The sequence below is a fragment of the Coptis chinensis genome, chromosome 6 (genome assembly GCF_015680905.1).
Source record: "Coptis chinensis isolate HL-2020 chromosome 6, ASM1568090v1, whole genome shotgun sequence".
In the NCBI taxonomy this organism is placed as follows: domain Eukaryota; kingdom Viridiplantae; phylum Streptophyta; class Magnoliopsida; order Ranunculales; family Ranunculaceae; genus Coptis; species Coptis chinensis.
This window is the reverse complement of record NC_141461.1, coordinates 82,312,599-82,336,951: the sequence shown is the minus strand read 5'-3', so window position 1 is coordinate 82,336,951 and position 24,353 is coordinate 82,312,599. Positions and strand designations below refer to the sequence as shown.

Sequence of the window (24,353 nt, the reverse complement as noted above, 5' to 3'; positions counted from 1 at the left end):
AAATGAGGAGCCCAATGTTGTGGATCTGCAAGCCACCCAAGGTTACTTTCTGTACCAAAATTTTCCATCCAAATATCAACAGTGATGGAAGTATTTGTCTTGGCATTCTAAAAGAGCAATGGTTCCCATGGTCACCGTACCATATCGGAGGTGTTACTTTCGATCTACTCACTTCTAACCGATCCAAATCCAGATGATCCCCTTGCTCACATGTATCGGACTGATAAAGTCAAGAGTATGAAGAAACTGCTCGCTCCTGGACTCATACATATGCCATGTGATAGTAGTACACATGAACTGTATGGGGAAATCCAAGTGTTTCGTTCTATTAAATGTACTGAAGACAGTCTCTCGTGGTCCTGTTGTTTTGGAATTTTTTGTGGTAATCAATGTTTTGTTTTGAAAAGTGAGCATAACTGTATGAAATTTGTTATTTCTTCAAGGGATTAAAAAATCTAAAAACCATGCATGTCCTTATTTACCTTATTTCCTTACTTTATGAGTTATAACATTGTCAAAAATCATGCAAGCATAGTGTGTTTGTTTCAAGTGTTGAATGCTGATCCTGGTTGCTGTTTGAAAGGTGTTTAGTCGAAATGCAGAGTTGTGTGCGGAATGGGGGTATGCCAAATTATTTGTAACCATTCAGCACTAGTAAGATCGAACACCTTAGTCTATTGATTGGTCATTGTGTTTTGGGTTTTGATTCTTAGAACTTCTTCTTCTTCTTCATTATTACCCCGCTTTTGTTCTTCATTAGGCTGTCGTGGCCGGAATACCAATTTCTTGCCGTTCTTCTTTAATTCATTGTAGTGAATAACCACATTTATGGATTATAATTTCTGTTTGAGTTTAGAGTTTTCGGGATAGGGTTACTTTACCCACACCGACCTACGACCATATCCTAGGCTTCATAAAGAAAAGAGGATTACACAAGTGTAGAGGAACCCCTACGAAAATTTCACAGGCCGGTGAATTGGATCATTGCAACAAAATGGTGTAACCACCTTAACGCAGTAGCGAAACTGCGAAACTATATGGGCTGTTTATACATACAAATTGTAGGCTGAATCCATATTTCATTTCCTAAACCCAAATTGTAGAAAAACTATAGGTTGTTGATAACTTCATAGCCTTAAATCCCATAATATGCAGTGGAAGCTAGACCATTCATGATTAAGAAAATAATTGGATTACAAATTGAAGAATTTTAGAGGGTGGGAGGTAGCAGGCTCGGTGGTGCACATTCATTTCACTTCAACTACACAAATAACATCCATCCACTGAAAACTAACTAATACAAACATAATAATTCGATCTAAATCCAAATAAAACAACACTTTCACGGGTAGTCAAACTGTCCACTAAGCTTGAGTCCATTGACTTCTTAGATTTAGGAATTGCGTTAATAGTAAACGATTGAGTAGTTAACAAATACTTTTCTGGAGAGCAATGAGTGAACAAATTTCACCCCATGCCTATACTACAGTATACACCAGCAGGACTTTTGAATCAATTTTACGTCACCATTTTATATCTCTTAGCTTGTATATCTCAACTGCCAGAATTTTGGATTCAAAAGCTTTCACCTTCATGAAGTTTTTTGTTTTGTAAACAAACTATTTCTGTGAAATTGTGAAAATATTCTGCGTTGATGTACAAATTGTTTGTGCAAAATTGGATATGTAGCCATGTAGGAGTATCGTTTTCGTCTGATGCTACTCAAGTTGCATATTTGCCAAATTCCAAACTGATATGTCCAATAATCCTGCGTCCCTGAGCTAAGATCATGGGCCTTGTGTCGTACAACTCACAACATCCGCCATAATCACGTGAATTGTAATCCCAATTGGAGTTGAAGTAGGAGTTTACTTACGTAGGCCAAGGGAAACTGTGACAATCTATATATATGCTAATGTTTCTCAACTCCCATCCAGTCTAATTTGAATTCTAAGGTTTCTGAAATCCATCTTGCAATCTTGCAACATAGTAATATTCAGGGATAGCCATGGCGACAAAAAGGATTATGAAAGACTTCAATGAAGTGCTGAAGGACTCTTCTTCATACATTGCTGGTCCTGTTGGTGAAGACATATTTCAATGGCAAGCAAGAATAGAAGGACCAGGAGAAAGCCCTTTTGCCGGTGGCGTGTTTTTGGTTTCGATTAAGTTCCCACGCGAGTATCCGTTGAGACCACCCAAGGTTACTTTCTGCTCCAAAGTTTACCATCCAAATATCAACAGTGATGGAAATATCTGTCTTGGCCTTCTTAAAGAGCAATGGAACCCCAAGGCTACAGTATCGAAGGTGCTACTTGTTAGAATAGTTGTATCAACACAGTAACTAGAGTAGAACAGAAGGAACAATAGACAAGGACAGAAGGACAGAATTAACAAGTAATAACCAAGGCGCGGATTAGGCTGTCATTAAGGAAAGATTTCGCCCCTTCCAATAGTGCAGAAAGGCAGGAGTGGCGTCTTTCTCACAGGATTCAATGGTTAACAGCAGTCTAACTTTGCACTAGAACAGACTACCCTCTAGAACAGCAATATAACTCTCTCTGGCGGCTACAGGAAGAAGAGAAGAAGAATAGGATAGGTTATAGTTTCTGTTTCTCTGAGATGGGTTTCGATCCGTTAAAGTCTATCCCCCTATGGACTCACAGTCCTATTTATAGAGGTTAGGTCGGTCTCCTAAACAGATAAAGGAAGAGAGACCAACTCCTAATAGAACACCAAAACTTGCTGCTCAAGAAAAAAGCAAAACAAGTTTAGGCAATTGGTCAAACCACTACCCACAACAGTAAGCCCAAGTCCAAGCCTGAACCCAACCCGATGTGGTGGATAACCAATTTGGGACTATCTACTATGTACTAAAGTGGAGAGAACACACTTTGTTCATCTCCTCCACTTTGCACACACACACTATTATTTAGAAATACTTATAGAGATTCCAACAATCCCCCACTATTTTAAAATACTAATAGTCCCCCACTATTTTGGAATAGGATATTACAAAAGAAATGGGTTAACTAAATGCCAGAAAGAATCGAAAAAACAATGCATAAGATACTGGTGTTTTACGGGCTTGAACCAGTCATAGGGTAACATGTCTTATAATACGTGAAAGTGGTGGATTAAAAAATCTTTGGACCAACATTCCCTTGTAGTAAAATAGATCACATGCACCCACATTGCTCTTTCATTATATTCCTGTTCTGCGGTGTTGCGCTTTTTGGCCCTTGCGCTGCCTGTGTTCTATGAATGCTCTAGAGTACTTGCCCATATACTCATAAACCGACCCAATTCTACATTCATGTAGGTGGATATCTATCAAGTGTACATTGTAGTTAAAATACACTATCTCATTATAAAATGGACTATGGATTCCAATAAGAGTAAAATAACTCATCCTTACTCATTGCAATTCTAGTTATACAAAGTATACTATAGGGTGGGACGTCTCATAAATAAATAAGACGATAGTACTGCAAGACGACGAAGTAACTTGTTTTTCCCTTTGAACCTACTTCATGGGATCTCCAATGACATAGGTAGGGTTGCCGTCGGTTAATAATATATATATGGGCATAAGTCCCATCCCCTCGACGATATAACCACTTGCCTCCAAATAAGTGGTGCGGTCGGACATATGTGGCCAAACTAAGTCCGACCTAACATAATCTCTAGCAGCTGCTTGATTAAGTTATATCTCAAACTTATGTATATACATTTCCCATTGCACATATTTATTTATGTCTTAGCTGTTGCAATGAGACAGTTGCAAAGCATAGACACATCAGGGGGCTGTTTAGAGCCAATGGGAAGATATGCCAAGAGGTTGCTAACCCACTCAACATCATCACATGCCTTTTCTAAGGCGATTAGCTTGGATGATATCCAATACACTCAATTTCCACCAAAGGTAAACACATAAACATTACTGGATCCAGTTTATAACATATTACCCTTCCAACAATGATGGAAAACTACTAAATATTAGTCCATAATCAATGGCTCTGCTATAGTACTTGGATAATCTGACAATATACATCAAAGTTCCTTATAAGGACACAATGGGTTATCAACTCAGTATGACATTAATGTAGGCAATGTCATGTCTCACATATATTATCCATCAAATGTCATGTCTACCAATAATATTGACATATTTAGTATGAGAAAACACAAGGAGATTATTTTTCATAAGATGGATATTTGCCACAAAAGGTGTTAACACATGCTTACTATCATAATACCCATATTCTTCAATGAAAAATATTTCTATTAAGTGTTATAACAATATAATGAGACCAACATGAGTTTTAATTCCTATATTCACCAGTTATTCAATTTTGTAGTGCCCGAAATTCCCCTATACCATCCGGCCGGTCTGGTTTAAGGTACACTGTGGGCTTCAACCATATTCAAACGTCAACATTTTGACAATTGAATATAGCAGTTACAGAAATGAGTTTAACAACATAATGAACTATCATTTTCAATGATGGTCTATTATGTGTTTCAAATAGGAATTTCTTTGTCTCATACACATTCTCAATGCTAACACTCATGATATTAAATCATCTAATTAAACAAAGAGAGATTAACACATATGTCTTGCTTTATTCTAAAGAAAAGACACACCTTTATCAACAACGGTACTTTGACATCTATATGACACTAATATGTTGTTGAATTGCTCATGCCAGTTATAGGCGCTTGAATCAACTCATACAAAGATTTAACTAAATTGTATACCTTCAGCTCATCACCTGGTACTACTTGGTATTGTAGTTCCGCACAACTACTCAACTAGAGTCTTTAGAATTCTGTAGAAGAAATTCTAGTTACATGAGCAAGGTTTCAAAGTAGTATAAATCTTGTCTCTGATTGAAACCCCTTGGCTATTATTATTAGTCTTGTATTTTGCAATACAACTATCATATTTTAGTTTTCTCTTGAAAATCCAATTCAACATATAGATCCCCCAATAAAACAAAAGTCTAGTTTAGAGGAGTTGTATCCTTAAAAAAAAGACACTTATCATAGACAGACAACTTCCTTATAGGTTAATGAATCTTCCGCAAGAAACATATAAACACCGTGAATAGTGGATATACTCACTGATAGTCTTCCAAATTTCGTGTTCAGAAATTATGGGATCCTCTTACGTAGTTCATTATGAACATCCAACCACTCTACGTTTGTAGACTTTACTCCTACGTTTGTGGGAGTCAAATATGAGATTTCTATCAAGAAAAACGTCAAAGTTCGTCTTTTTTACAGCTGCGTCACTCGTTACGGAAATTGCTATAACTTTCAGCTCAGAGCTCGGTTTTGCAATCCGCTTTTTGTGTTGGATAGCTGATTCAAAGAGATGTCCAGTGGTATAAGGATTGATACCCAATTCTTCATGAGCTGGTTCAGAATTACAGTTCTTTTGAACTATTTTTTCTAGAGGAAGGAAAATATGGTAATCCGATTTTTCAATCGGTTAGGTATCGTATTCTTTCACTCTTTGCAATTCTTTTGGTTTGATTATATGGTGATATTCTTGCCTTGAGTTGCATGCTAGTTTTTCTTAGGAGGGAAAAATCTAAGCTTAAACTTCTTTAATAACATAATTAACAAATTATACGTGTTTATCACTAAGATATTAATTGGTTTGACTAGAAGTAGTTTGTTTTTAATTTTCTTTTAATATATGTAGATGGTCTAAGAGAGACCTTAAGATAGTTAATATCAACCACACTCAAATCTTGAATAGTAATTATAATGTATTCAATGCATAATTGCTTACCTCTATTGAGTGTATGTGTTGTTAGACGATAGTTATAATTGTAATTTTGTGAAAATACATGTTAGATGAAGTAACTTGTAGCTTATATCTAATATAGCATATGTTCAAGTTGTGTAGCATGCTAGTTTTGGATATTAATCATCGTGGATTTACTTTGAACTTGATGATAGTTTATTAGCAAATTTTTTCTAGTCGAAGGCATTAATGGGTTGAGCCATTAGATGTTGTGGTAGTACTTGAGGTCTTGTTGATAGGGTATTTTATCTTACTTGAGCTCATGTAAAAAGAGGAGGTGGAGTCCTCAGTTGTTTTGCATATTCAGTGGCTAGATTTGCTTAAATATCGTATACTTTTTGTTGTGAGGGGTACAATTAAAGTTTACTTTTCCTAAACCTATGATATGATATTTACCATGTTTGGCATGAATGCATTATTTAACATTGGCATGAAGCTTAACCATGTCATATATTATTAAGTAATGAGTATCGTTGTCTACGAGAGGAAACAATATGGGAAACAATCAATATCTTCTTAAACCTAATTAGTCAAGGAAATGTATGATAATGGATTGTCTTCTTAAACAATATCCTCTAGTGACTATTTTAGACAAGGAGATGTAACGCTTGTAAATTGTCTTATTAGGCATTATCCTCCTATGACTATGAATAAATAGCCAAGGTGATGTACAAGTGCGTGGATTGTCTCACTATATAAGTTGGAATGTTGAATGATGGAAAGAAGAATGATAATGATATTATCTTGGGTAAAACCTTTTTCATCTAATTCTTCTATTCTTTAAAATTCATTTGAATCACTTGTGGATTTCCTTTCATATAGATAGCATGAACATAATATGACTATGTTTAATATGATCCATAATCATAGACTTGAGTAAAGTATATTCTTGTCATAAGAGTGCATATTGTTGTTGTTGTTTCTTTTAGTGTTTATAGCAGTATACTGTGTTTTGCATGTAAGTTTGATTAGGTTGAGTAACCATTGAACTGTGGGGGGTTGTGACCCATATGCATAACACTGTTTTACCAAAGTTTACCTCACAAGATAACTGGAAAAACACTGAACTACAAAGTATGGAAAGGTCTTGGGCCTATCCAAAAATACTTCAAAATGTGGGGGGTGTCTTGCCAAGGCTATTGTGAATGAATCTAAAAAAAAATATTCTTTTTTTGAGACCTAGAACTATCTAGTAGATGTTCATTGGTGAAACTCATAATAGTGATGTTTATTTTAGTTGTCATGCGTGATAACAATCTTGTAGAGACCACACTATTATTGAATGTCTTATATGCTAATTTTATTTTTGAGGATGTGCTTTATGTAAAATTAGCATAGAGTGGTTGGATGTTCATAATGAACTACGTAAGAGGATCCCATAATTTCTGAGCAAGAAATTTAGAAGACTATCAGTGAGTATATCCACCATTCACGGTGATGATGTTTATATGTTTATTGAGGAAGATTCATTAACCTATAAGGAAGTTGTCTGTCAATGAGAAGTGTCCTTTTTTAAGGATACAACTCCTCTAAACTGGACTCTTGATTTATTGGGGGATCTATAGGTTGGATTGGATCTTCAAGAGAAAACTAAAACGTGATAGTTGTATTGCAAAATATAAGGCTAATAATAATAGCCAAGGGGTTTCAATCAGAGACAAGATTTATACTACTTTGAAACCTTGCTCATGTAACTAAAATTTCTTCTATAGAATTCTAAAGACTCTAGTTGAGTAGTTGTGCAGAACTATAATACCAGGTGATGAGCTTAATGTATACAATTTAGTTAAATCTTTGTATGAGTTGATTCAAGCGCCTATAAATGGCATGAGCAATTCAACAACATATTGGTGTCTTATGGATGTCAAAGTACCGTTGTTGATAAAAAATGTGTACTTTCTTTAGAGTAAAGTAAGACATATGTGTTAATCTCTCTTTGTTTAGATGATTTAATATCATGAGTGTTAGCATTGAGAATGTGTATGAGACAGAGAAATTCCTATTTGAAACACATAATAGACTGTCATTGAAAACGATAGTTCATTATGTTGTTAAACTCATTTCTGTAACTGCTATATTCAGTTGTCAAGATGTTGACGTTTGAATATGGTTGAAGCCCATAGCGTACCTTAAACCAGACCGACCGGATGGTATAGGGGAATTTCGGGCACTACAGAATTGAATGACTGGTGAATATAGGAATTAAAACTCATGTTGGTCTCATTATATTGTTATAGCACTTAGTAGAAATATTTTTCATTGAAAAGTTTGGGTATTATGATAGTAAGCATGCGCTAACACCTTTTGTGGCAAATATCCATCTTATGAAAAATATTTTCCTTGTGTTTTCTCATACTAAATTTGTCAATATCATTGGTAGCCTATTGTACTTGATGGATAATGTATGTGAGACATGACATTGCCTACATTAATAGCATACTGAGTTGATAACCCATTGTGTCCTTATAAGGAACTTTGATGTATATTGTCAGATTATCCAAGTATTATAGCAGAGCCATTGATTATGGACTGATATTTAGTAAATTTCCATCATTGTTGGAAGGGTAATATGTTATAAACTGGATCCAGTAATATTTATGTGTTTACCTTTGGTGGAAATTGAGTGTATTGGGTATCATCCAAGCTAATCGCCTTAGAAAAGGCATGTGATGATGCTGAGTGGGTTAGCAATCTCTTGGCAAATCTTCCCATTGGCTCTAGCTTGACCTCGATGTGTATGCTTTTTTAATCGCTCTCATTGCAATAGCTAAGACATGTTATCTTATGTGCAATGGGAAAATAATACATGTAAGTTTGAGATATAACTTAATCAAGCAGCTGCTAGAGATTTTGTTAGGTTGGACTTCGTTTGGCCACATGTCTGACCACACCACTTTTTGGAGGCAAGTGGTTACGTCGAGGGGGATAGGACTTATGCCCAGATATAAGGCGACACTGACGGCAACCCTACCTATGTGATTGGAGATCCCATGAAGTAGGTTCAAAGGGAAAAACAAGTCACTTCGTCGTCCTGCAGTACTATCATCTTTTTTATTTATGAGACGTCCCACCCTATGGCGAGATAGTACTATAGTATACTTTGTATAACTAGAATTGCAATGAGTAAGGATGAGTTATAACTCTTATTGGAATCCATAGTTCATTTTATAATGAGATAGTGTATTTTAACTGCAATGTACACTTGATGGATATCCACCTACGTGAATGTAGAACTGGGTCGGTTCTTATGAGTATACGGGCAAGTACTCTAGAGCATTCATGGAACACAGGCAGCGCAAGGGCCAAAAAATGCAACACCGCAGAACAGGCATATAATGAAAGAACAATGTGGGTGCATGTGCTCTATTTTACTACAAGGGAATGTTGGTTCAAAGATTTTTTAATCCACCACTTTCACGTATTATAAAACATGTTATCCTATGACTAGTTCAAGCCCGAAAAGCACTAGTATCTTATGCATTGTTTTTTCGATTCTCTCTGGCATTTCGTTAACCCTTTTATTTCGTAATATCCTATTCCAAAATAGTGGGGAATATTAGTATTTTGAAATAGTGGGGGATTGTTGGAATCTCTAAGTATATTTCGAAATACTTGTGAGTGTGTGCAAAGTGGAGGAGATGAACCATATGTGTTCTCTCCACTTTAGTGCATAGTAGATAGTCCCACATTGGTTATCCACCACATCGGGTTGGGATTGAGCTTACTGTTGTGGGTAGTGGTTTGACCAATTGCCTAAACTTGTTTTGCTTTTTTCTTCAGCAGCAAGTTTTGGTGTTCTATTAGGAGTTGGTATCTCTTCCTTATCGGTTTAGGAGACCAACCTAACCTCTATAAATAGGACTGTGAGTCCATAGAGGTATTGACTTGATCAGAAACTCAACTCAGTCCTTTTCTTCTTCTCTTCTTCCTGTCAGCCACCAGAGAGAAACAGAAAACTCAAACCAGTCCTTTTCTTCTTCTCTTCTTCCTGTCAGCCACCAGAGAGAGTTATATTGTTGTTCTAGAGGGTAGTCCGTTTCTAGTGCAAAGTCGGGCTGCTTTGTTAACCATTGAATCTGTTAGGGAAGACGCCATCGTTGCCTTTCTGCAGCATTAGAAGGGGTGAAATCTTTCCTTAAGGACAGCCTAATCCGCGCCTTTGTTATTCCCAGTTACTGCGGTCCTTGTTTCTTCATTGCTACTGTTCCTTCTATTCTACTTTAGTTGCTGTGTTCATACAACTATTCTAACAATTCCTTGTCTATTGTTCCTTCTGTTCTACTCTAGTTGCTGTGTTGATACAACAATTCTAACAATCTTAAGAAAAGATTTCGCCCCTTCTAATGGTGCAGAAAGGCAGCAGTGGCGTCTTTCTCACATGATTCAATGGTTAACAGCAGTCTGACTTTGCACTAGAACAGACTACCCTCTAGAACAGCAATATAACTCTCTCTCGGCGGCTCGGGGGAAGAAAGAGAAGAAGAATAGGATAGGTTATAGTTTCTGTTTCTTTGAGATGGGTTTCTGATCTGTTAAAGTCTATCCCCTCTATGGACTCACTATTTGTAGAGGTTAGGTCGGTCTCCTAAACAGATAAGGAAGAGAGACCAACTCCTAATAGAACACCAAAACTTGCTGCTCAAGAAAAAAGCAAAACAAGTTTAGGCAATTGGTCAAACCACTACCCACAACAGTAAGCCCAAGTCCAATCCTGAACCCGACCCGATGTGGTGGATAACCAATGTGGGACTATCTACTATGTACTAAAGTGGAGAGAACACACTTTGTTCATCTCCTCCACTTTGCACACACACACTATTATTTAGAAATACTTATAGAGATTCCAACACTACTTTCGATCTGCTCACTCTTAAAAGATCCAAAACCTGATTGTCCCCTTGTGCCTGAGATTACACATTTGTACACAAAGAATAGAGTGAAGTATGAATCAACTGCTCGCTCCTGGACTAGTTCATATGCCATGGGAAAGAGCACATGAAGTTTATTAGGGAAATTGAAGTGTTACATTTTGGTAGCTAGATGCAGGAGGAACTGTGTGACGATGACAACTATATACGTGAATATGTGGTTTCGTTTAATTTGCAAGTCTTGTTTTTGAATAGTGAGTATATAATACATGAAAATTCTTTCTCCTAAGAAAATAAAGACCATGCATGTCCTTGTTTAATATTTGTAGAGCAGTTTCCTTTACATCTATTAGTCCGAAAACTCACAATTTCAATTTTCGTTTTAAAGTTCATCTGGTCAATTCAACTCGTACACATAGGATCAGCATATGCAAGCAATATATTCATTATGTTACTAAGAAAATAAAACTTCTACAGAAATTATATATGTTCAGGGAAACAGATTGGTTGTAACAATCACATGTTTAATAGTGTTTTGCCATCTGTAGTTAGTTATGTAAACAATTCTACTATGTACTGTCATCTGTTGTAGGTCAGTGTGTAAACTGCCATAGCAGTTACATGTGTGTTGTATATAAACTATTGAAGATTATGAATAAGAAAAGAAGTTATGTTAGTAACATATTGGAGGAAGATTCCCCTTGAAGTAAATCAATTGTTCTAGGATTAGGATCTTAATATCTGGTATCAGAGCATTTCTGTTCCTGACATCTACAATGGTTACTGCAAAAGATGTACTTGATAGGGTTGAAATTATCGAGCCTCGACTCGATCGTTTAACCAGTGATGTGAAAGAGACCATGCGATCCATTCAATTAATTCTAGAACATTTGGTTACAAACCAATCAACACCGACTGGTTCTGTTGTTTCAAATCAGATTCAGAGAGATGGAAATTTTCAAGGAGGGCCGCTGATACAAGGTCGTTCTCTGCACATCGATTTCCCGACTTTTGAAGGAGATGATCCAGAAAGTTGGATTTTCCGTGTTGAGCAGTACCAAGAATTGAATCATTTACCAAATGATCAAATGGTTCAACTTGCTACTGTCCATCTAACTGGAGATGCTATTGCTTGGTAGCGTTGGATGCATCGTTCAATTGGACTGAAGTCTTGGCCCCAATTCATAAGAGCTCTTTGTTCTCGGTTTGGTTCCCATGAGTTTGTAGACCCTAGTGGTGCTCTTTCAAAACTTAGACAAACTGGCATCGTATGTGAGTTTCAAACCCGTTTTGAGCGACTTGCCAACCTAGTTAACAACTTGCCTGAGTCATTCCTTATTAGTTGCTTTCTTTCGGGTTTGAGAGATGATATTCGGGTTGGAATTCATGTCCTTCATCCTGCTACTTTAACTGAAGCATTCGAGTTGGCAATTCACCAAGAAGAATCAGTTAAGGTAATACAAGATCCTGTGCGAAGACCTTTCAATAAGTTCCCAATTAATAAATCTATCGCTGGATCTACTCCCAACATTACAACCACTCCTCCGTTTCGAAAACTCCCATATGTTGAACAAGAAGAACGTCGTAAGAAAGGCTTATGCTTTAATTGTGGTGAATTGTTCAGACTTGGACATCGTTGCAAGCGGCCACAACTCTTGCTTCTCGAGGGTGGTGAAAGGCAGGAAGAAGAAAAAGAAGAACAAGGAGTTGAAGGATGCGGTGATACATCTGAACCTGCTATCTCTCTTCATGCAATCACAGGCACAAATCAACCACATACCATGCACCTTACTGGATTCTTAAAAAGGCGTAAGGTAACCATTTTGGTTGATTCAGGTTCAACTCACAACTTTATAAATCCTTTTTTAGTGCGGCAATCTGGATGCTTGGTACAGAATTCAGAACCTTTTCATGTTACCATAGCCAATGATGGAGTTGTTTTAAGTCATGGGAAGTGTACAAACATATCTCTCAATCTCCAAGGCTATGAATTGAATTCTGAATATTTTGTACTTCCCGTTACTGGTTGTGACATTGTTTTAGGAGCAGTTTGGTTGCATTCTCTTGGAGCTATAACTTGGGACTTTGATAAATTGATTATGTCTTTTGTTAGCAAGAAACAGACGTATACTTTAGTTGGAAATGGTTCTCCTATTGGACCTACCACTAACAGTGGGGAGCTTCATCGCTTATTATTACAGACCACTCATGGAATTCTTTTCCAACTCATGAAAAATGTTCCACCAGTTGATGACTCTACCCTGCCACCAGCCATCTTAAAAATTGTTACAGAATTCAAAGATCTCTTCAGTGAACCGAAAGGACTGCCTCCTCAACGTGCGCATGATCATCGAATATCATTAATTCCAGGAAGCTCACCAACCAATGTTCGTCCTTACCGATATCCCTATTTTCAAAAGACTGAAATTGAGAAAATGGTTAAGGAGATGCTTGATACAGGACTAATTCATCCTAGTGTTAGTCCCTACTCTTCTCCGGTTTTGTTGGTTCACAAAAAAGATGGTTCCTGGCGTATGTGTATAGATTATCGCTCTCTTAACAATATTACTATTAAAGATCGATACCCTATTCCTGTAATTGATGAACTTCTTGATGAGTTACATGGCGCTACGGTTTTCTCAAAGTTGGACCTTCGTTCTGGCTATCATCAAATTCGTCTCCATGAACCAGATATTTCTAAGACAGCTTTCCGTACACATGATGGGCATTGTGAATTCCTTGTTATGCCATTTGGTCTGTCAAATGCACTAGCCACCTTCCAGAGTCTAATGAATGACATCTTTCGGCCTTATTTAAGGAGGTTTGTGCTTGTTTTCTTCGACGATATACTTGTTTACAGTCCATCTATTGAAGAACATGCTAAACATCTTTCGTGGGTTTTGCAACGTCTTCACCAACATCAACTGTATATTAAAAAATTCAAGTGTTGCTTTGCAACAACTTCTATTGATTATTTGGGGCATGTTATTTCTCACAATGGAGTGCAAGTTGATCCGGAAAAAATTCGTTCAGTTCTTGCTTGGCCCAAACCTATTTCTTTGAAGGCTTTACGTGGATTCCTTGGTCTTACTGGATACTATCGAAAATTTGTGAAAGATTATGGAAAACTTGCATCTGCATTAACTAACATGCTTAAGAAAGACTCTTTTTGTTGGACTCCAGACGCGGAAGTTGCTTTTGACAGACTCAAGCATGCTATGACCCAATACTCGGCCCTAGCTTTGCAGATTTTTCTAAAGAATTTATTCTTGAATGTGATGCATCATGGACTGGTATTGGCGTTGTTTTGATGCAAGAAGGTCATCTAATAGCCTTCGTAAGCAAAGCCTTATCCCCAAAGAATTTAAACCTCTCTATTTATGATAAGGAAATGTTGGCAATTGTCTTTGCTGTGAACAAATGGAGGCCATATCTTTTGGGCAGGCATTTTAAGATTCTAACCGATCATCGCAGTCTCAAGTTCTTTTTGGAGCAGCGTATCTCTTCTTGTGAACAACAAAAATGGGTGACCAAGTTACTGGGGTATGATTATGAAATTCTTTATCGAAAGGGAACATAAAACATTGCAGCAGATGCTCTCTCACGACAAGTGGAGAATTCAGAACTCCTTGCCATTTCCTCACCTATTTTATCAGCTATTCCAAAAATCTCTAACCACTGCTACAAGGACCCTGATACACTTGTCATTATCAATTGTCTTAATCATTGTTCTACACTAGATCCACATTATTCTCTAGTGGATTGTGTTCTTCGTTATCGTGGACGCATTGTAGTTCCTCGTTCCTCACCATGGTGTGCGAAAATTTTAGCCGAACTCCATTCATCAGCTATTGGTGGACATTCTGGTTTCTTATGTACTTACAAAAGGGTAGCTCACAGTTTTTATTGGAAAGGTCTCAAGGGTAGCACAAAAAAATATGTGGCTGAATGTGATGTTTGCCAACGAAACAAGTCTGAATTGGTTTCTCCACCCGGGTTTCTACAGCCTTTACCACTCCCTGATCAAGTATGGGTTGATGTCTCCATGGACTTCATTGATGGGTTACCTGCATCTCATAAAAAAACTTCAATCCTGGTGGTCGTTGATCGTTTCTCAAAATATGCTCACTTCAGTCCCATTTCTCACCCTTACTCTGCTTCATTGGTGGCTGAAATCTATATACGAGATGTTGCTAAATTACGCGGTATGCCAAAAACAATTGTGAGCGATCGTGACCCTGTTTTTACTAGTCAGTTTTGGGAAGCTTTCTTCAAGATGCAAGGTACACAACTTTGCAAAAGTTCTGCCTATCATCCCCAATCCGATGGGCAAACAGAAGTTGTAAACCGATCCTTGGAAGCTTATTTGCATTGTTTTGCTGGTGAGAAACCTTCCACTTGGAGTAAATGGTTGTCATGGGCAGAATGGTGGTATAATACTTCCTACCATGCTTCGACAAAGATGACTCCTTTTGAGATTATATATGCCCCCCCCCCCCACCACGCATTGACGCCTATTTACTCCGCACGGTACCGCCCATTCGATTGATTTGGCTCTTGAGAATGTGACTCTACTTTAAAGCTACTTAAGGAAAACTTACAAGCTGCCCAAACTCGCATGAAATTCTTTGCAGATAAAAAAAGGACTGAAAGAAATTTTGATGTAGGTGATTGGGTTTTCTTGCGTCTACAACCCTATCGACAACTTTCAATGTCTGCAAGTGCCTACCACAAACTATCTCCACGGTTCTATGGACCTTTTCAAATTATCTCGTCAGATTGAACCGTGGCTTATAAGTTAGATTTACCATCCGGTTTCACGATTCACCCCCGCTTTTTCATGTATCATGCCTCAAGAAGAAGTTGGGTTCTCTTACTACAATTTTTTCTCAGCTTCCATCAGTTTCTGATGGCCCAACCTTCATTTGGAAGCCACTCAAAGTTCTGGATCGTGGTCTTTTCAAGCACAACAATAGAGCTATTACTAAACCTGCATAATGGGAAGGAAGGCTTACCGAGGATGCTACTTGGGAGAGCTTCACTGAGTTCACTACTCGTTTTCCAGATTTCCAGACTTGAGGACAAGTCTGGACTCAAGGGGGAGCAGATGTTAGGATACTAGGGTTCTGCCACCTGGAACTGCATCTAGATCGTCACATGTTTAATAGTGTTCTGCCATATGTAGTTAGTTATGTAAACAATCCTACTATGTACTGCCATCTGTTGTAGGTCAGTGTGTAAACTGCCATAGCAATTACATGTGCGTTGTATATAAACTATTGAAGATTATGAATAAGAAAAAAAGTTATGTTAGTAAAATATTGGAGGAAGATTCCCCTTGAAGTGAATCAATTGTTATAGGATTAGGATCCTAATAACAACAGTCATAAATTTGATCCATCATCTGTCAATAGATAGATATCTATTTCAGATGTATTAAGTACTGTTTAGGTGAAGGCCAGAGGCTGCCGCCATACTAACTCAATAAATTTTGGATTTACAAACATACATAACTCGAAAAACTCACTAACGAACTTATTTGTCGGTAATTGGTAACCTGCAGAACTGATATTGTTTAAGCAAAAAAAAACCTGATATTGTTTCTGACTGTTAGTCTGTCACCTATTTCCTCTACATACAGAGTTTTATTTGGTTTCTTAAAATAAACATAGCAAAGAAACACTAGCACCAGAGGTTAATAGCAAAATCAAACGGTTTCATTCTTAAACTCATATCTAGGACTGTTCATTTAACTGAGTGTCGGGGCAAAAACTGAAGCAAAACAAATTTACTCAGACATCCTTAAAAATCTACCTTCTGAATATCACGACCTATAAAATGACACACACAATTGAATGATAATGATAGTAATGGGATGGTTTGTTTGGATGTTTGAGACTGAACCACTTTTTAGTTCGGTGGCTGCCTACATACCCCAAAGGGATCAAGTTTCTAAAAGTCTACGGAGTATAGAGCTTTCAATATAGTTCTAGTTCTGCCTGCTGAAAAACTCTTCAATATGTGTTGAGATTATTCCACTCACCTTCTCACCTGAGCCTCCTCTTATATTAATAGAATTGACCCTTCACATAAGTTCGAGCTTATGGAGAAATTGGCAATTTAATATGGTATCAGAGCATCTGGTTTCTACGAGGTCTCGGGTTCAAGTCCTGCCGCTCAGGCTATGAACCCGAGCTAAGCCTCCATTGAGACGCTGTGCTATGCCACAGAATAAGAGGATCAGAAAATGTCATGTGGACCATTTATGAGGGTCCACACACTGAGCTCATCAAAGCATCTACCACTTCATTGTTGTTAGAATATTCTTGCTTAAGCCTTCTCTTCGCTGCTGCCATGCAAGAAGTTCAATGTGTGTGCAATTTCTTGCTTGATGACCATGAATTCTAATGTCAAGAAGTTCTAACTTTGCACATTACATTACATTCCCTAATGAATCTTATAACCAAGTCTCCAATTCAACATTCAGCTTGAATCCGCTAATAAGGCCCTCGCTCCACGGTCTCTTCCATGCCCACCATCTGCGAAAAAGGGAAGAATCTTAGAGCATCTCTAGGTGGTAGTATAATCTGTCAAAATCTTCAAATTTGAAGAAATACTTTGGAATTTCTCGGAATTCCATCTCTAGGTGGCCTCAAATTTGGTCGCATCACCTGTTTGTTCGCATTCTTGTTCGCAAATTTGGCAATTTGGATGCGGATGCGGAGTGACATTGGTAATGTCGCTCCAATTTTTTTTTTAGACTTTGACAAGCACCACGCGCCAGTGGTATTGTCGCGTGGTTTTTTTTTTTCACTTTTGAAATGGTTGCGCGCCACTCGTAATGTCGCGTGGGTTGTTTTGGAATTGTACATGAGACACCCCAACTGTCGCGCGACAGTGGTAATGTCGCATGGGTTGTTTTTTGCTAAGGGAATTTGCGACCACTTAGAGTTGGTCGAAATTTGCAACCAGATTCTTCAAAAAAATTCTTCAAATTTGAAGAGTATACTACCACCACCTAGAGATGCTTTTAGAGCAGTTGATACAGAAACAGATGGCAAGAGCCTCAAACAACTAGTCATGCTTATCACTTTATCAGGGAGCTTATGTTTATTGTTTTATTTTTCTCTCATATTAAAATGTAAAAATCTGCTTGTAAAGAGCTAGAGTGGAAAATATGAGATAATTGTATTTTCAGTATCAATCATTGGCAAGTTCTCATGTATAACATCTGACAAGCTTCAGTACATTATTATGATCCATTATGCAATTAACAGAAGTTCTGCTGAAGTTAACAACGTTACCTTCGAGTTTTCCGTTACCGTAGCAATTGATATGCAGCACAGCAGCAGGACTTTTGAAGCAACATTTTTTTGGAAGGCCTTTTTTTAATTAACATTTTCACCTTAATGAAGGTGTTTCTGAGATTTATGTGTTGACGTATAAATTGTTTGTGTAAAGTTGAGTTTGTGTGACTGTTGTTTCAACCGTAAGTTGCAAATTTGAGCGTTTCTTCAGTTGCTCCTAGTGCCTACTGCCTAGTGCTCCCAGCTCTTTTCCAAAACCAACGTACGTTTCCAGCATAATAGGGATACGTGCATATACCAAACTGTTTCCTAATCCAGCGTCCCAGAGCTAATATGGGTCTCCACTCCGTCCAAAAGGTTACTGAGGCCTTCTAGACTTCTACTGTCGCGTGAATCAAAATTTAAACCCCTATTCCCAACTGGAGTTTCTTATTCCAGGGGAAGTATATGTCTATACAAACAAGTGTTTGTCAACTTCAATCCACTACGTTTTGATCTCTAAGGTTTCTGAATCTATATTTCAATCTTGCAAGATAGTAGTAACCTGCGAGCAGTAGTGATGGGGCGTCGAAAAGGATTTCGAAAGAGTTGAATGACCTGCAGAAGAGCTCTCCTACTTCATACAGTGCTGGTCCTGTTGGTGAAGACATGTTTCAATGTCAAGCAAAGATAAAGGGACCAAGTAATAGTCCTTTTGCAGGTGGTGTCTTTTCGGTATCCGTTCAGTTCCCACGCGAATATCCATTCAAACCACCCAAAGTTACTTTCTGCACCAAAGTTTACCATCCAAACATCGACAGTGATGGAAGTATCTGTCTTGGCCTTCTTAAAAATTAGAGCCCCATGATTACCATCTCGAACGTGTTTCTTTCGATCTACTCACTCCTACAAGATCCAAATCCTGATGATCCCCTTGTGCCTGAGATTGCTCATGTGTGCACGAATGACAGAGCCAAGTATGAATCAACTGCTCGCTCCTGGACTCTTTCATATGCCTAGGGAAAGCAGAGATGAAGTTTATCAGGAAATAGAAGTATTATTTTATGTTAGCATGCAGGAGGAACTTTGAGCTTAGAAATTTACTTTGTTTTGTTTCTTTTGTTTATTTGAAATAAACTGAGTATATCAGTAATTCAGTATACAAAGCCAGTCCTACAAACTTATACTACATGTGAAGAAAAACTCTCCTCTGTCCTCTGTATAGGATTTTATTTGTTAAAGTAAAGAAAATACTAGCAAATATCTAGTATTCAAATATCTAAACATCAAACATCTGCCACTTCATTATTACGACAAGATTTCCTGCTTCAGCCTTGCCAGAAATTCATTGTGTGCAATTTCCTTCATGACTATGAATTGTAATGTCGAGAAGTTTTAAACTTTTAACATCACGATACATACACTGACAAATAACGTTTCAACTTTCAACTAATCTTTGACGGTCTCCAATTATCCTCGTTACATTTGGAATCCAGCATGACATTAGACGTGCGAAGAAATTTAACAAACTCAAAAACAACACTGGAACCCCCTAAGGGCCTCGCTTTTGATCATCGTCATCTTCCTCATCAGAATCACCACTCTCACGAAAACGTGGATTCTTTTCCTGCAATGAAACATATAAGGATTTTCAGGAGGGGGTAATTCATGATACTAAGTCAATATAACAGTGATTACCTGTCTGCGTTCATGCTCAGACACTCGCCGTGATTCGTTCCCAGAGAATCTTCTCAACTTCTCAGGCCCACGACGATCATCATCTCTGTACCGTTTCCGATGGTAATCTGTTTTTATTTTCGTTTTTATTGAGACATAAAAATGGAGCATCAATACCAGATAATCTTATAACAAAGGTGTTTTCTGCTGAAATCACAGGACCCACATTGTAGACAACATGATGAGTAGATACAGAAAACTTTGTGCATTTCAAGTTCCAAAAAGGCATGCAAGAAAATGAGAAGATGTACCTCTATTTTGTCTGTGAGAACCACCATGCCCATGGTCTCCTCCACGCCCATGGTCACCACCACGCCCACCATCTGCAAAAAGGGGAATAAAAAAGTGGTGGGAAGAGCCTCAAACCGCTACTCATGCTAATCAGGAGCCTATCCATAAAGTAAGTCTTCTACAAGTTCAATATGTCTACTTTTAGGTCCTTTGCGTTTCTCAGGGTATAGTATTTCCTTTTTTTCTGAAAAGTTTATTGGGGTTAAGGCAGACCCCCAACCCCACACACCTGTATATTAACTTGAGAAATTCTTACACCCGTCCCAAGAGTTTGATCATATGAAGGAGGTTCAACATTCTACATTAACTATAGGCTGCAACCTTACATAAGACACTCTGAACACAAGTACACAACCTTCTAAGGCCACCAAAACAACAAACCGATATACAACTCTACCTTTCCTCGGTTCCCTACTTTTCTATCTCCCTTTCAAGAGTAGTTTCACTAACTCACTGGATTTTCTTCAGGTTCTTGTGCGTCATCTTATGTTCATGGAAGAAACAACCACATACTAAACATCCAAATGTTTGAACCAAAGTGTCATTTAAAACCTCCTTAGTCCTTAAATATGCTCTCAACTTTCAAGGGGTCTTATCTTATTGTTGTTTGTTAGCAATAAAACCTTTTCTATCATAGCAATGGTCGGTCAGTTTCTCCAAGAGGACACTCAGGGATATGTTTGACCTTTCTGCTTCTCGGCTTCTTGACTCTGGTCCGTATATTATTTTCTATACCTATGCCTGGGATAGTACCATCACTACCAATACACTTCCAAGGTCAACTAACAACCACATTCTCATCGTCGGACTCATCTTCTTATTATCATATTCAGCTTGCACTATATCATCTTCAGCATTGCTCTCTTTATACCACGGGAGCCTCCAGCACATTATTGTGTCTAGTGTATTTATCATGGCTTGATTGACTTCAGCTTGCTCCATAGCTTTCATTCTGGTTACTGCATGCTCTAGAGTACAAGGGACTAACTCCACACCCTGAGTTGATTCCTCTTCAGCTACTACAATCTTTATTGGGTTTAGAAGCTGGATTTGCTTCTCTTTCCCTATAATGCTAGCATCTCAAGTTGAGTAATCTGAGTGCCAACAATCTCAACCCCAATTCCTCTATTCAGCATTTCTTCCAAAGTTTTTTCACCAATCTCCACACAAGGAGTAGTGTTAAGATTTTTTTATGTCATTTGATCTGGCCTTTTGCACCACACTTTAACTACCTTGCTTCGACTACATTGTTCTGTTGAGTGTCCGAAGGTGTAGCAGACAGCAAACGTTGCAAGTTCTTTGTAACCAAGTATAATTACTTTAATTAGTTAGTTAGAATGGTTCTTATATTGTGCTTCTCCATTTCAATATCCACAGTATTAGCCTATTAGGTAATCGAATCAACTTCAATCTCAACAAAGATCCTTCCAACATTAAGCTTCTCTTTAGTTGTTGTAGCATCATCGGAATTCAGAACAAATAGGTCACCAACCATTCTTTTGAAATGCGGACTTCACTAATACTGGAATGGATTTTATTAATTTTTTCTGTCTTTCTATCTCTTGCCTCCAAGATCTAGCCACAAATAGTTCACACCCACTGAAAACCGGAGCAGATTTAAAAACCATTTGATGACCATCTTCGTAATCAAACTTAACTGGGGTGACTTACGAAGATTTTATCAGCTTGTGTCAAAGGGTAACTTACGAAGTTTTTATTTGTATGTGGGATACCCTTGTATCGTAATGAGGGTGTAACTGGGGGCTAGGGCACTTGATGATGGTCAAGTAGCATGTCACTACAAGTACAATTCTGTGAACTTTGTAACGCTTGCAATATCTATCAATGAAACTAAATGAAAGAAAAAATAAAAATAAATAAAAAAACTAATCAACCATGTTCCCCTTAATATTCTGATATTTTTTGTAAATTTTCCTTGAGAAAGGGGTAGAGCAGCTATGGATGTAAAACGGGCCGGCCCGGCCCCTCAAACCATGAAGCCCGTATGACTTGAGAGTCGGGCCAGCCCGACCCTCTCATGTAGTGAGGGGCGGGCCTATGAAGGCCAATGCTAAAATTGTGAAGCCCTAACCCTCACCTCATCCCTCTCTTTAGAGAATTGAGGGTCGGGCCAGAGGGTCAGGCTAGAGGGCCGGGTTTGATTACTCTCTTAAACTCTTTATTTACAGTATAATCTTGCTAAATTGATATGCGATAAATTAATTATCACATTTAAATAATAGGTTTTCTCAATCTTGACTTTGGTTAATGTACTTAATTAATAATTTAGCTAAAATTTGTAAGATAAATAAATTCAAAAGTTTCGTTCTTAAGTTTGAGGTGCCGATGTATTACATGAATCAATAAGAGATTTACCATTAAAAAAAAATCAATAAGAAATGTATATGAGACCAAAAATATGATGTAGTGTTGTAGGTTGTAGAATAACTTGTGTTTGATTAGTTGAAGTTGATTAAAAACTTCATTACCATATACCAAGAATCATATCACATCACTCTAATTTATATTTTATTCTTGTTTATATATGGTGAAGTGACCCGGGTTCATATCCCGACAAGGGAACAATTTGTTATTTTGAACTAGATTTTTCATGTAACGTTGGAAGAGCCTACACAAAACACTAATTTATGTAAAACATATTTTTCATTTTGCTATTTAATTTATACAATTATGTACATTTTAACAAAATATAAATAAAATTACATATAAAAGTTGTGAGGGCCTTAATGCGGGACTTGTGAGGGTCGGGCTGAGGGCCGCCCTCATGCTTTCACATCTAGGCCCTTACCCTCCCCTCAAAATGTGAGGGTCGGGCCGGGCTTCAAATTGTATGAGGGCTTAAATTTGAGGGCTTTTTCGGCCCATGGGCCGGGCTGAGGGCTTGAGTACCTTTTTTACACCCCTAGGGCAGCCTCTTTTTCAATGAAAAATCACTGTAGGTATTCCTTCCATTCAGTAACACCTCTCCACTTATATCAAGTGGTATTTTTGCAAGCCAATCTACAATTATTTTCGAAAATTGGGTTCAGAGAAGAAGAATTACTCTGAATAATGTAAAAGGCTAACACAGAATCTGAACAACAATGTGGTTATAATGGAAGCAGATCATATAGCTCACTAAGGCTGGCCTAACAAATTAACATTTTCACAAAAAATAAAGTTTTAGCATAACGAATAGCCGAATACAGTTTACACTTACAATGAGATGGCACAAATTGCTGGAAAGAACCCAAAGACCCTGTACCATAATCTACTAGCTGCCTTTGTGCTTCTAGCTCTTGTTGGACCAACTTTCCATAACCACCTCTACGTGTATATCGTCAGGGAAATAAGAGCACATAAAGACCATCAACTTCCGATCATTTAACATCATTGTCAAAAAGATTAACAATATTGCTACAACAAAAACTGGGATTATATATATCAGAACTTAATCTTTGCAATCTCCAAAAGGTAAGATATAATTAGTAGTGACCGGAGTGAAAAAAAAACATAACATGTGAATATTATAAAAGGATATCAGGATCATAGTCGGTGCGATATTCGTCGCGCACCTGTACCAAAAGTAGATTCATTTCAGAGTACGTTGGAGAACATAGAGATGTAGTAACTTGAGAGACAAAGGATGATAACCTGTCCACCACTTCGACCACGGCCCCATTGCCTCCCTTCTTGGAATCCCCAATCAAAATCAACGCGAATCGGACGATCATCCAGAATAGTTCCACTAATATACTTTACTGAATCTTCTGCGTCTTCTCTAGAATAGTATCTAATAATAAAAATAAACTTGTGAGGTCTTTACATAACATTAAAAATAATAATAATAATAATTAAAAGAAAAGATGAAATACTTACAAGACAAAACAGAAGCCACAAGGAGTTTTGGTGTTCTTATCCAAACCCATTATAATTTTCTTTATCTCTCCAGCTCGAGTGAAGAGCTCATAAACTTGTTCTTCTGTTGTGTAGAATGACATATTACCAACATAAACAGTTGTTGAGGTCTGAAGTGCAAGATCAAACTCTTCTTGTGATCCTGGAAATCTTCTATCCCTATAGGCTGATATCTTATTGGGGTCCTGGAACTCAAAACTATCACCAAACAAATGGATTGTACTACTAACAAACAAATGACAACAAAAATATAACGGCTTACCTTAAACAGAAGAGCCATTGCTTGTTTCTCACACTGGAAAAGAGTGACAGTGTAGGAACAGGGTTTATGGTCTGTACTTAATGGGCCGGACCCGGGTACGTGTGGCCGGCCCATTTAACAAGCCCACATACCCTTATTCGCTCTTTTTAAGGTTAGCTTATTTCCTTCTCGGA

The 24,353-nt window shown here is 37.7% G+C and overlaps 2 protein-coding genes across 2 annotated transcripts; one reads left to right on the top strand and one right to left on the bottom strand.

Annotated features, from left to right (window-relative positions):
- The first annotated feature begins 2,008 nt into the window (after positions 1 to 2,008).
- Positions 2,009 to 10,834, top strand: LOC147494831 (ubiquitin-conjugating enzyme E2 11-like). The gene is made up of 2 exons (XM_086565965.1): positions 2,009 to 2,308; positions 10,659 to 10,834. Exons 1-2 carry the CDS (start codon positions 2,009 to 2,011, stop codon positions 10,815 to 10,817), a joined length of 459 nt encoding a protein of 152 aa, XP_086422091.1. The 3' UTR covers positions 10,818 to 10,834.
- An 8,418-nt stretch (positions 10,835 to 19,252) lies between these two features.
- Positions 19,253 to 24,336, bottom strand: LOC147494830 (nuclear cap-binding protein subunit 2-like). Its single transcript, XM_086569316.1, has 8 exons — positions 24,181 to 24,336; positions 23,880 to 24,103; positions 23,655 to 23,793; positions 23,542 to 23,575; positions 23,221 to 23,331; positions 19,961 to 20,032; positions 19,671 to 19,777; positions 19,253 to 19,599 (listed from the first exon to the last, which is right to left on the bottom strand). Exons 1-8 carry the CDS (start codon positions 24,292 to 24,294, stop codon positions 19,525 to 19,527), a joined length of 876 nt encoding a protein of 291 aa, XP_086425442.1. The 5' UTR covers positions 24,295 to 24,336; the 3' UTR covers positions 19,253 to 19,524.
- Between the last annotated feature and the right edge of the window lie 17 nt (positions 24,337 to 24,353).